This window comes from Eupeodes corollae, chromosome 3 (genome assembly GCF_945859685.1).
Source record: "Eupeodes corollae chromosome 3, idEupCoro1.1, whole genome shotgun sequence".
Classification (NCBI taxonomy): Eukaryota; Metazoa; Arthropoda; class Insecta; order Diptera; family Syrphidae; genus Eupeodes; species Eupeodes corollae.
The window spans coordinates 26063724-26076713 of record NC_079149.1 but is presented as its reverse complement, the minus strand read 5'-3'; the positions used below and the strand labels follow the sequence as shown (position 1 = coordinate 26076713).

At 30.0% G+C, this 12990-nt stretch overlaps 1 protein-coding gene across 1 annotated transcript; it reads right to left on the bottom strand.

Moving 5' to 3' along the window:
* Positions 1-3087: 3087 nt before the first annotated feature.
* LOC129950381 (uncharacterized protein K02A2.6-like) lies at positions 3088-10664 on the bottom strand. Its single transcript, XM_056062324.1, has 2 exons — positions 7574-10664; positions 3088-3233 (listed from the first exon to the last, which is right to left on the bottom strand). The coding sequence occupies exons 1-2, from the start codon at positions 10662-10664 to the stop codon at positions 3088-3090; spliced, it is 3237 nt and encodes a 1078-aa protein (XP_055918299.1).
* Positions 10665-12990: the final 2326 nt, after the last annotated feature.

The following is a 12990-nucleotide window of genomic DNA, read 5'->3' as shown; positions in this document are numbered from 1 at the left end:
TTTTTGGTGTTGTCGTCTTTCTCTTCTGTGGGGCGTGCGCGCATATCAGGCTAATGTTGCCGAATTTAGCCTTGATGCGTATGGTCATGAGGCGCTCATTGGTGCACCTATAGCTCAAGACTTTTTGCCTACTCGTAAGTCTGGCTTTAATGACGAAGCCGCATCCAAATAAGCGCTGTTGGTTTTCGTGGTAGGAGTCACCATAGTAACTATCGCAGTTTTTCATCTTCTTTTTGCCCGGCCCATTCCATCGTATTTCCTGGATTGCAGTGATGTCTGCTTTATAGCAGTCTAGGGCCTCCGCTAATTCTTCGGCTGCCCGTGGTTTGTTAAGGGACCTAAGATTCTACGTGCATATCCGAAGTTCGTTGTCCTTTATTCGTTTGCGTTGGTTGTCAACAGTAAATCCGTCCGTATCCGAGGCTTGTTGGTGCTTCGCAACTATGATATTTTAACGTGGGTGGCCAAGAAGTCACCCCAACGGCACAACCCTCAACCTGGAGGGCCAGATCTTTAGTATAACTCAAAGGACGGGGAGCTGGATAAAACCGCTCAAAGAAACCCTAAAGGTGTTCACTTAGTAGTTCAACTGTGGACGCCACCGTTGATTCCATCTCGGGAATTCTTCTGCTGCCGTCTGGATAAGGAGGGGTGCCATAGTGCAAACACCTCTCCCCACCTCTCACATTTGCTGACCCCAACAATTTTCCACTGGGGTTGGAACCACATCTCCAGTTGAGGTACTAGGCACCCGATGGTCACCACTCAGAGGTGAGAGTAGAAGTTGATGGACAGAGGTTGGTTTTGAGAAAAACCTGTGGACGCTTGTGTCCTCTTGAATGCACATGTCTACCATTTGAACACCATTTGTTGGAAAAACTGAACATTTTATTATAATACAAATACGAAATACTCGCAAAAATATTATTTAAAGTGAAATGGTTTGTGTATTTGAATGAACTCATCGAATACACACAATTTTTTGTCGGTAAGCTAGTTTCGTCCCTAGACACAACTCATCATAGGACAACTCATCCCGGAAATACAAAATACTTGTAAGCATACTTAACAAAAACAATTGTTTGTGTATTCAACTAGTTCGTTTAAAGCTTTTTCCTTTGGATAGCTTTATTTTAATTTCATATTAGAAGAACCAGGATGGAAAATAAATTACCTGAGGATAAGAAAGAGGCAGAATATGTATGTTTAAATTGTGCTCAGCTTTATACAGAAAGATAGTTAGTTTTGACGCGAATCTGCTCAAAACCTTAACTTACAAGTTTGAAATCAATCGACCCAATGGTTTTGGCTTAAGAAGCGTGGACATACAGACAAAACAGACCGGACGGAATCGTGGGACTCACTTTTTTCTACTTCTCTACCATCATGTTTGATTAAAATCTCGAGTTCGAACTTCGAAACTTGCCATATAGTTCCTTTATGTGCCAAGTAAAATTTCAAATGAAAATCCATGACGTCACTTTTGTATTTCATTTAATCGACAATACATTTTCGTGCTATTATGAAATACTTTTTGAAAGATAAGGTTTTATTTTTGTTAAAGCGGATGTGGTTGTTCAAACAGTGTTCCTAAGACTGTAACTTATTTGACATAAATTTTGTTTTTCTTACAAAACTGTTATTTCTGTTTGCTTCAAATCCTTAGTTAAGTAAAATCGAAAGAGACACGTGAAAGAACTGTATTTTCTCTCCACCTTAAAGGTGTTCTATATCAAGCTAGAGTTTGTAGCTAACTACTCCAGGTTATGTATAGTTTAGTACCTTTGTATTTTCTCCACCGGAAGTTGAATGTTTGTGCAAATTGTAAAACCTCTTGTGCCAGGAAGTCATATTTTTCATTTGATTATTCCAACATTAACACGAACTACTTGAGTAAAGTATTAAGACCCAATCATACTTTATAGCGATACATGAAGTTGAGTACATGAATAAAATTGAACTTTTTTAAAATTGTTCATGTTCTGTTCGTTTATCTTCTTGTAGTGCTTACATGGTCAATAAATAATTTTTACCGGATTTGGATGATTTTATCGATTTATGCTTATTCAAGTTCAATTTAATGTTTTTGTTAGCGAAAAAGTCCAACATCATTGAACGATGGGGCCGTTCTTTGTGAAGTTGCTTTTTAATGCTGCCGCTAGCCATCCTTTTAAAACTCAAGTATGAGATAAACTTCACTTGAATTGATGTTAAACGAACTAAAACTACACCAATAAGTCGGATGTACTCGCTCATAAGTTCATTATACTCGTTCTTCTAAGGTTTAATAGACTCTGTCTTAGCTATCAAACTAGAGGATGTCCGAGACCGATCTCCAGAGCAATTTGAGCCATAAGCTTTTACTCGAATCTTGTATGTCTGTAGAAGTCATAGGACGTTATTTTCATCGAATCCATAAGATGCCATAAGAGGTGGAGCCTTTATACCTTCCTTGGCGTATCGCAAGTAGAAAAGCATTTAACTGAGCGTAAAGATCAAACGAAAACACAATCAAGCGCGGTAACTTCTTCTTGTTTTGTACATTGTATGCAGATTGCAGATGCACTCTCGCTCTCCCGCTTCCCCACCGCCGCCACCTTCCGGCCGTTGCCGCGCAGCAGTTTGAACGAAAACACAAAGTGTATCTCTCTTTTAAGAGGTTTATACACGAGTAGAAGATAGATACTTGATGCGTTTCCTTGCAAATCTTTTGTACCTACGAGCGATACCACGAAGACTATGGCGATAAATTTCATCAGTTAAACCGCATTTATGTACTTAGCTAGGTAAATTTTTGTGGCTTGTTTTATGGAGTATGTCATCGTTGTGGAAGTTCAGTATATCCCCTTACACTTATGCCTGTACTTCCAAACCTCACCTCAAAAACATTGTTTCATTCATTTCATTGAAATGCATATATCCTGTATTACTGTACACAATATCGGTAACGTTTATGTATCACAATATGATTGCATAAATTTGCAATGTTTAAAAGTTTTTTGGTATAATTTATCCACAGTTGAATTAACTCAAAAGCAGGTGCAATTAATTATTATTTCAAAACTTACTAACTAGTACTTGGTATAGTTAAATTTGAGTTCGAGGAAGAGGAAGTGAACTTTGAACAACCATCACATCGTCATCATCATCATCATCATCAACATCAGCAAATAAAAGCATAGCATAACTTAACTGTGTATAGATAGATGCATCTTCTTTATTGTAACATTGTCCTAATTAGAGTAAATAGACTTTGCAGGAAAGTTTAAGTTCCTTCCTTTTACTTCCTTACCTTCCATTCATCCATAAAGAAATAGACAACTTGCATCAGTACATTGCAGTAAATTTACCTTAGAGAAAGCAAGAAAATAAACTTTTGTGTAAACTTTAACCACACCACATTCCCCTCTTCCCTTCCTAAACATCTATTGAGTAGGTAAATAATTTTACAGGAAGTTATTTTAGTCGAATTATAATTAAGACGATATAGATACCAAGAAACCTACCTACCTACCTACAGTTTTCAAAAGTGTTTTGATGGAAGAGAGATTAAAAGTTAGACAAATGGTTAATTTTACGGTGTCAAGGAGTTGCTCTGCTGAAGCATCAAGGATAAAAAAATGAAAATTTTACAATAAATTGAAGTGAACTGTGTTGGATATGTGGTAAAACTTTCCATAGTGGGCTATTTTTATGATATTTTTAGCATCTTCAAAAGTTTGATTTTTCTTGAAAAATTTGATATTTCCTGAAAAATATTTGATATTTCTTCAAAAATCTGACTTTTCTGGAATTTTGTTCAAAAATTTGACTTTTCTTGAGTTTTGTTGAAAAACTTGACTTTTCTTGAATTTCGTTTAAAAATTTTATTTTTCTTGAATTTTGTTCAAAAATTTGATTTTTCTGAATTTTGTTCAAAAATTTAATTTTCTTGAATTATGTTCAAAAATTTTATTTTTCTTGAATTTTCAAAAATTTTATTTTTCTTGAATTTTCAAAAATTTAATTTTTCTTGAATTTTGGTCAAAAGTTTGATTTTTCTTGAATTTTGTTGAAAAATTTAATTTTTCTTGAATTTTGTTAAAAAAATTGGGTTTTCTCGAATTTTGGTCAAAAATTTGATTTTTCTTGGATTTTGTTCAAAAGTTTGATTTTTCTTCAATTTTTTATTTGAAAAATTTGCTTTTTTTTTAATTTTGTTCAAAAATTTGATTTTCTTTGAATTTTGTTCAAAAATTTGATTTTTCTTTATTTTTCTTCAAAAGTTTGATTCTTCTTTAATTTTGTTCAGAAATTTGACTTTTCTTGAATTTCGTTCAAAAATTTAATTTTTCTTGAATTTTGGTGAAAAATTTGATTTTTCTTGAATTTCGTTGAAAAATCTGATTTTTCTTGAATTCTGTTAAAAAAATTTATTTTTCTTGAATTTTGGTCAAAAATTTGATTTTTCTTTATTTTTCTTCAAAAATTTGATTCTTCTTTAATTTTGTTCAGAAATTTGACATTTCTTGAATTTTTTTTTCAAAAATTTGATTTTTCTTGAATTTTGTTCAAAAATTTGATTTTTCTTGAATTTTGTTCAAAAATTTGATTTTTCTTGAATTTTTTTGAAAAATTTGACTTTACTTGAATTTTGTTGAAAAATTTAATTTTTCTTGAATTTAATTAAAAATTTGATTTTTGTTGAACTCAAGAATTTGATTTTTTCTTGAAATTTGTTCAAAAATGTGGTTTTTCTTCAATTTTGTTCAAAAATCTAATTTTGCTTGAATTTTGTTTAAAAATTTGACTTTTCTTGATTTTCCTTCAAAAATTTGATTTTTCGTGAATTTTGTTCAAAAATTTGATTTTTCTTAAATTTGGTTCAAAAATTTGATTTTTCTTGAGTTTGGTTTTTCTTGAATTTCGGTCAAAAATTTGATTTTTCTTGAATTTTGTTGAAAAATTGTATATTTCTTAAAAATTTTTATTTTTCTTGGATTTTGTTCAAAAATTAGATTTTTCTTGAATTTCGTTCAGAAATTTGGTTTTTCTGGAATTTTGTTCAAAACTTTGACTTTTCTTCAAAAATTAAATTTTTCTTGAATTTTGTTGAAAAATTTGATTTTTCTTCAATTTTGTTCAAAAAATTTGATTTTTCTTGAATTTAGTTCAAAAATTTGATTTTTCTTGAATTTAGTTAAAAATTTGATTTTTCTTGAATTTCGTTTAGAAATTTGGGTTTTCTTGAATTTTGTTCAAAAATTTCACTTTTCTGGATTTTTCTTTAAAAATTTGATTTTTCTTGAATTTTGTTGAATTTTGTTCAAAAATTTGACTTTTCTTGGATTTTGTTCAAAAATTTGAATTTCCTTGAATTTTGTTCAAAAATTTGGTTTTGGTTTTTCTTGAATTTTGTTCAAAAGTTTGGTTTTTCTTGAATTTTGTTCAAAAATTTGACTTTTCTTGGATTTTGTTCAAAAATTTGATTTTTCTTGGATTTTGTTCAAAAATTTGATTTTTCTTGGATTTTGTTCAAAAATTTCATTTTTCTTGGATTTTGTTCAAAAATTTGAATTTTCTTGAATTTTGTTCAAAAATTTGGTTTTGGTTTTTCTTGAATTTTGTTCAAAAGTTTGGTTTTTCTTGAATTTTGTTCAAAAATTTGACTTTTCTTGGATTTTGTTCAAAAATTGGATTTTTCTTGGATTTTGTTCAAAAATATGGTTTTTCTTGAATTTTGTTGAAAAATTTGGTTTTTCTTGAATTTAGTTGAAAAATTTGATTTTTCTTGAATTTTGTTGAAAAATTTGATTTTTCTTGAATTTTTTCAAAAATTTGGCTTTTCTTGAATTTTGTTCAAAAATTTGACTTTTCTTGAATTTTGTTCAAAAAATTTGATTTTACTGCAAAAATTGTTTTTTTCTTGAATTTTGTTAAAAAATCTGATTTTCCTTGAATTTTGTTCAAAAATTGTGTTTTTCTTGAATTTTTTTGAAAAATTGCATGTTTCTGTCATGTACCTTCACAGTACTTGCTTAATAAAAGAAGTTATATTGAGAGCTAAGATGATCTTTATTTAATGAGATGACTAACCAGACTGATCCTAACATAATTACATACTTAACCTATTACATGTATTCTTGTGATTCTTCTTATAGTACGGATCTAGGGGTTATGCATATAGCACAATATAATATATATAGACATAACACTCCTTTCTCCTTAAGTTTCTTATTTACTTAGTTACAATGTTTGTATAATAATTAAATTCAGTTGTTATAAGATTAGAATATTTAAAAGGATCTTTATTATTTTATAAATAATTTTAAATTCTTTTAAAATAATAATTAATTTAAAAATAATTTAAATATTTCATTTTATTTCAAATAAATTCTTATTTTATTTATTATTTCTTACTTTAACATATCTTCCTTATAATTTTAAATTTACTTCAAATACATTATTCTCATTCTATTAATTTGTATATAATTTAATCAACTTCATAACTTCCAAATATTCAACAGTATTCAAACTTAAATGTTAGGATACCTTATGGGTTTTTTTCTAGTTCTTACACTTTTACTCAAAGCTATAGGTGTATTCGGATTACTGTCCTTTTTATTATCCTCTGCATTATATTCATATACCGAGCTTTCCTCCCTTTTTAATTGTGGATTTAGGATATCAGTTTCTGAATTATTATAACTCTGATTTCTACTAGAATCAAATGTTACCTTTCTTAAAACTCTTGGTCTCAACTGGTGACCATGAGCTTTTCGAATAGTACCATTTAATCTTACGAGATATACAACTTTTGAAATTTTGTCATATATAATTGCTGGTGTCCATCGCACAAAGTTGTTATAACTACATCGATACCAAACGGTTTGATTTTTACTGAATTCATTATTTTTGATCTGAGTTACTTTGTGTTTCTGTTGTTGTTGTTTTTGTAGCTTCTTACTTATATATTTAATTAATTTTTGGGTTTGGTTTTCGTTAGACTGGGCTTTATTACTTTTAATTAACGGTTGTTTGCTTACTTGGCTACTTATTGGTTTGATAGCATCGAAAATAGTTCGCGGATTATATCTAAAAATTAAATTAGCTGGTGTATTATTTGTTGTAGTTGAAGGAACATTTCGGTATTTAAATAAAAAATTTTCAACATGGTTCTCTATAGGTAAATTTTTGATCTTATGATCATGAAAATATTTTTTTAAACTTGATTTCAAAGTTTGAACTGCTCTCTCAGCACTGCCGTTTGATTGAGGGTTATATGGTGGAGTCTTAGTCAAAATAATGTTGTTTGCCTTACAAAAATTTTGAAGTTCCACCGACGAAAATGGTGGACCATTGTCAGATACGATTTCCTTTGGTAAGCCAAAAATACAAAAAACTTTTCTAAACACTGATATCACATTAACTGCTGTTGTTTTGTTCATAATATGGACATCAATCCATCGTGAAAAAGTGTCTACCATTAGTAAAAATGTTTTGTTTTTAAAATATAGAAAATCAATATGTATTCTCTCGAAAGGAAATGAAGTAACTGGCCAAGATGACAACGGAACAAATCCAGGTCTTTTACTTTCCTGCTGACACGCATCACACGTTCGGACATAGTGCTCAATGTCACGATCTAAATTTAACCACCACATTGTACCTCGGGAGAGCTCTTTCATGCGGACAACACTCAAGTGTCCTTCATGTAAAAGTTCTAGCATTTTTCCTTTCAATGAATTTGGAATAACTACTCGACAACCTAACAATAAACATCCCTCATCCGATATAGAAAATTCTAATTTTCTACTACTTAGTTTTTGCAACAACTTATTTTCAAAATAAGCTGGCCATTCTGAATTCATAAAAGAAATAACTTTGCTCAAAGTATCGTCTTTCGATGTTTCTTTTGCAATGTCATTTGCATTCAAGGGTAAATTACCCGCTATATTAAAAAAATTTATCATGCAACTAGACACATCAGTTGGCTCGCTCACGGGCAAACGTGATAAAGCATCAGCGTTATTCATAGCGCTTCCTTTTCTATAAACTATCTTATAATCGTACTGTGATAGTATCAGAGCCCATCGTTGCAATCTTGCGGCAGCTATGGCATTATTCTTTTTGTCACCAAAAATGTTCTCAAGGGGCTTATGGTCACTATAAATTGTAATTTTACGCCCGTATATATATTTGTGAAAACGTTTCACACTGAAAATCACCGCGAGAGCTTCACGCTCTATTTGAGAATAATTTTTCTCAGCATTCGATAAAGTGCTAGACACGAACATTATAGGACGTTCTTCACCATTTTTCTCTATGTGAAATAATACCCCACCAACACCATATGAGCTGGCGTCACAAACAATACCGAGAGCTTTATCTGGGGAGTAGTGCACTAACATATTATTATCATATAACCAACATTTACTCTCGTTAAAAACCTTTTCGCAATCTTGATTCCAATCAAAAGATTTCTCTTTCTTTAAGAGATCATACAAGGGTGCTAATCGAGCAGAAAGATTCGGAATGAATTTATTATAAAAATTTAACAAACCCAAGTATGCTTTTAACGAAGAAACATCAACGGGAGCAGGAGCGTTGACTATTGCCTTCATCATATTAGCCTTTGGATGAATTCCATCGCCATTAATCTCATGGCCCAGATACTCGACCGATGATTTAAAAAATTGACACTTGTCGATACGCACTTTAACGTTTAACTGATTGAACCTTCGTAAAACCTCAATCAGATTTGCCTTACAATCATCTAGCGTGCTACCACCTATGATGATGTCATCGATATACCCTTTTACATATTTCAGACCTTTTAAAATGTCATCTATCACACACTGAAAAATGGAGGGTGCACTTTTAATTCCAAATGGAAGCCTAGTGTATTGAAACAAACCCTTATCAGTGTTGATTGTAACATACTTTTGCGACTGTTCTGATAGCGCAACTTGCTGGAACGCCCCAGCTAAATCAAGTATGCAAAAGAAGGAACAACCTCCAAAACAAGACAATATGTCGTCGATTCGCGGAATCGGGTAATGATCAGCCCTAACATACCTGTTTATGGTCGACTTACAATCCATACAGATTCGTATGGTTCCATCTTTTTTTTCTACAACCACAATTGGTGTGGCCCACTCGCTGAACCTAACTGGTTTCAAGATGCCTACTTCCACAAGCCTTCCCAGCTCTTTCTCAACCTTTTCACGTAATCCATATGGAACCGTATATGGTTTATGAAAAATAGGTGATGCATTAACATCAAGCACAATCTCTGCAACGTGATCCCTAATTATTCCATAATAATTGTTATCGAAAACTTGTGGAAAAGCTTTCAAAATTTCGTTTTTGACCTCATCACGAGATGGACTAATGCTATTTACCTTAAAATGATTCCTCCATTTTGTAAAAAGGGTGTTTAGCCAATTTCTACCCAAAAGAGGAGTAAAATCCTTCTCGGTTCTAACCACAACCAAATCCAGGCAGTATATTTTATCATCAAACAAACCATTTACAGCAACCTCAACAGCTCCAACAACAACAACATTTTCACCTGTAATGACATTAAGAGTTTTATCAAAGGGCTTTAATCTGCAATTTTTAAACAACTTCAAGTACATGCGTTCAGAGAGTATAGAAAGACAGGCACCAGAATCAACCTCCATATTTATATTAATATTGTTTACTTTTAATGAAATAATAAGTGGTTCTAAATATTCGGAACTTAAGGAATTTATTGTAACATTACCTAAAGTTAAATTCGATAACATTTGTTGTTCACCATCAACGTGATTGACTTTTTTATAATTTTTATTTCTATATCTATTGTTAGTATTTGAATGCCTTACTCTATTGTTACCACAGTCATATGCGTAATGCCCTTCTTTTTGACATCGAAAGCACGTGACTTTCTCGTTGGACCTTCTTGGTCGTGATGATGCACGATTACCATCTTGATCGTGGTTTCTTGCTTTGCTTCTCGAGGCGATGCGTCGATGGTTAGAATTTCCCATTCTAAATTTGCTTCTCCCAATCCAATTCTGGTCACCATGTATATTCATAGACGGAAGAGTCGACTGAATATCTTTCACATCCTTCTGAGTTGATTCCATTGTTTGTGCAGACTCAAATATTTCATTAAATGTTTTATTTAATGGTTCATTGAGAAGTTTTCGCTGAATATCGGAACTTCTTTGAGACCAAATGAACTTGTCAGACAGTGCCTGATCCAAAAAGGCACCATATTCGCAGTTTTCGGCAATAGACTTCAGCTCCACTACAAAGTCTTGTAAAGTTTCACCGTCTTTTAGTCTCCGAGACATGAATTTGAAACGCTCGGCTCTCACGTTCAATTTTGGTTTAAAGTACTGCTTCATTATTTTAATTAGCTCGTCATAGGAGAAATCCCACTCTGATTTTGGGGCAATCAATGTCCGGAGGATTTTGTATAAATCAGCTCCCACAAAAGACACAAAAATTGACACTTTTTGCTTCTCCTCTGCCACAGATTCGCCAATAGCATTTAATACAAAAATATGCTTTAATCGATCTGCATATTGTTCAAAATCGTCTTTATCGATTATAAATGGATCAATATTTCCACGGAAATTTCCCACACTCATTTTACTAGCAATGCTAGATAAAGTTTTATTGTCTGTTGTCATTTTATCGTTTTCTTAATTTTTTTACAATTAATACAATTATATGCTGACTTGCAAACTGTTTCACACACGGCGTGATCGTATCACATGATCTTTGATACGGGTTCTTCTATTATTTTTTCGGCTTATAGTTAATGATCATTAAATACTACTCGTATATAACCGCACAATCCTCGTCGCCAAAAATGTCATGTACCTTCACAGTACTTGCTTAATAAAAGAAGTTATATTGAGAGCTAAGATGATCTTTATTTAATGAGATGACTAACCAGACTGATCCTAACATAATTACATACTTAACCTATTACATGTATTCTTGTGATTCTTCTTATAGTACGGATCTAGGGGTTATGCATATAGCACAATATAATATATATAGACATAACAGTTTCTTGAATTTTTTTTGAAAAATTTGATTTATTTTGAATTTTGATTTTTCTTGAATTATAATCAAAAATTTGATTTTTCTTGAATTTTGTTCAAAAATTTAATTTTTCTTTAATTTTGGTCAAAAGTTTGATTTTTCTTGGTTTTACTCGAATTTTGGTCAAATTTTTGGTCCATTTTTCTTCAAAAAATTCCATTTTTCTTCAAAAAATTCCATTTTTCTTCAAAAAATTCCATTTTTCTTCAAAAAATTCCATTTTTCTTCAAAAAATTCCATTTTTCTTCAAAAAATTCCATTTTTCTTCAAAAAATTCCATTTTTCTTCAAAAAAAAATTCCATTTTTCTTCAAAAAATTCCATTTTTCTTCAAAAAATTCCATTTTTCTTTAAAAAATTTCCATTTTTCTTCAAAAATTTCCATTTTTCTTCAAAAATTTCCATTTTTCTTCAAAAATTTCCATTTTTCTTCAAAAATTTTCATTTTTCTTCAAAAATTTTCATTTTTCTTCAAAAATTTTCATTTTTCTTCAAAAATATCCATTTTCATCAAAAAAAAATCATTTTTCATCAAAAAATTTCCATTTTTCTTCAAAAATTTTCATTTATCTTCAAAAATTTCATTTTTCTTCAAAAAACTCCATGTTCTCCAAAGATTTCACAGATTTTTTTCCTAAAATCAATTTCTTCTTCAAAAATTTATAATTTCAAAAACTTAATATTTTTTCATAAAACTTGATATTTTTTTCAAAACGTTAAAATCTGCCCCGAAATGAATTTTTTTTTCCAAAATTTTATAATTTTTGGTATTATTTCCAAAAGTTGTTATTTCGCCTAAAGTATTCAGGAATTCAAATTCAAATTTCCATTTTTCTTCAAAAAATTCCATTTTTCTTCAAAAAATTCCATTTTTCTTCAAAAAATTCCATTTTTCTTCAAAAAATTCCATTTTTCTTCAAAAAATTCCATTTTTCTTCAAAAAAAAAATTCCATTTTTCTTCAAAAAATTCCATTTTTCTTCAAAAAATTCCATTTTTCTTCAAAAATTTCCATTTTTCTTCAAAAATTTCCATTTTTCTTCAAAAATTTCCATTTTTCTTCAAAAATTTCCATTTTCATCAAAAAAAAAATCATTTTTCATCAAAAAATTTCCATTTTTCTTCAAAAATTTTCATTTATCTTCAAAAATTTCATTTTTCTTCAAAAAACTCCATGTTCTCCAAAGATTTCACAGATTTTTTTCCTAAAATCAATTTCTTCTTCAAAAATTTATAATTTCAAAAACTTAATATTTTTTCATAAAACTTGATATTTTTTTCAAAACGTTAAAATCTGCCCCGAAATGAATTTTTTTTTCCAAAATTTTATAATTTTTGGTATTATTTCCAAAAGTTGTTATTTCGCCTAAAGTATTCAGGAATTCAAATTCAAATTTCCATTTTTCTTCAAAAAATTCCATTTTTCTTCAAAAAATTCCATTTTTCTTCAAAAAATTCCATTTTTCTTCAAAAAATTCCATTTTTCTTCAAAAAATTCCATTTTTCTTCAAAAAAAATTCCATTTTTCTTCAAAAAATTCCATTTTTCTTCAAAAAATTCCATTTTTCTTCAAAAATTTCCATTTTTCTTCAAAAATTTCCATTTTTCTTCAAAAATTTCCATTTTTCTTCAAAAATTTCCATTTCTCTTCAAAAAAATTTCATTTGTATTAAAAAAATTTCCATTTTTAATAAAAAAAATTCCATTTTTCTTTAAAAATTTCCATTTTTATTCAAAAAATTACCATTTTTATTCAAAAATTTCCATTTTTCTTCAAAAATTTCCATTTTTCTTCAAAAATTTCCATGTTTCTTCAAAAATTTTCATTTTTCTTCAAAAATTTCCATTTTTCTTCAAAAATTTCCATTTTTCTTCAAAAATTTCCATTTTTCTTCAAAAATTTCCAT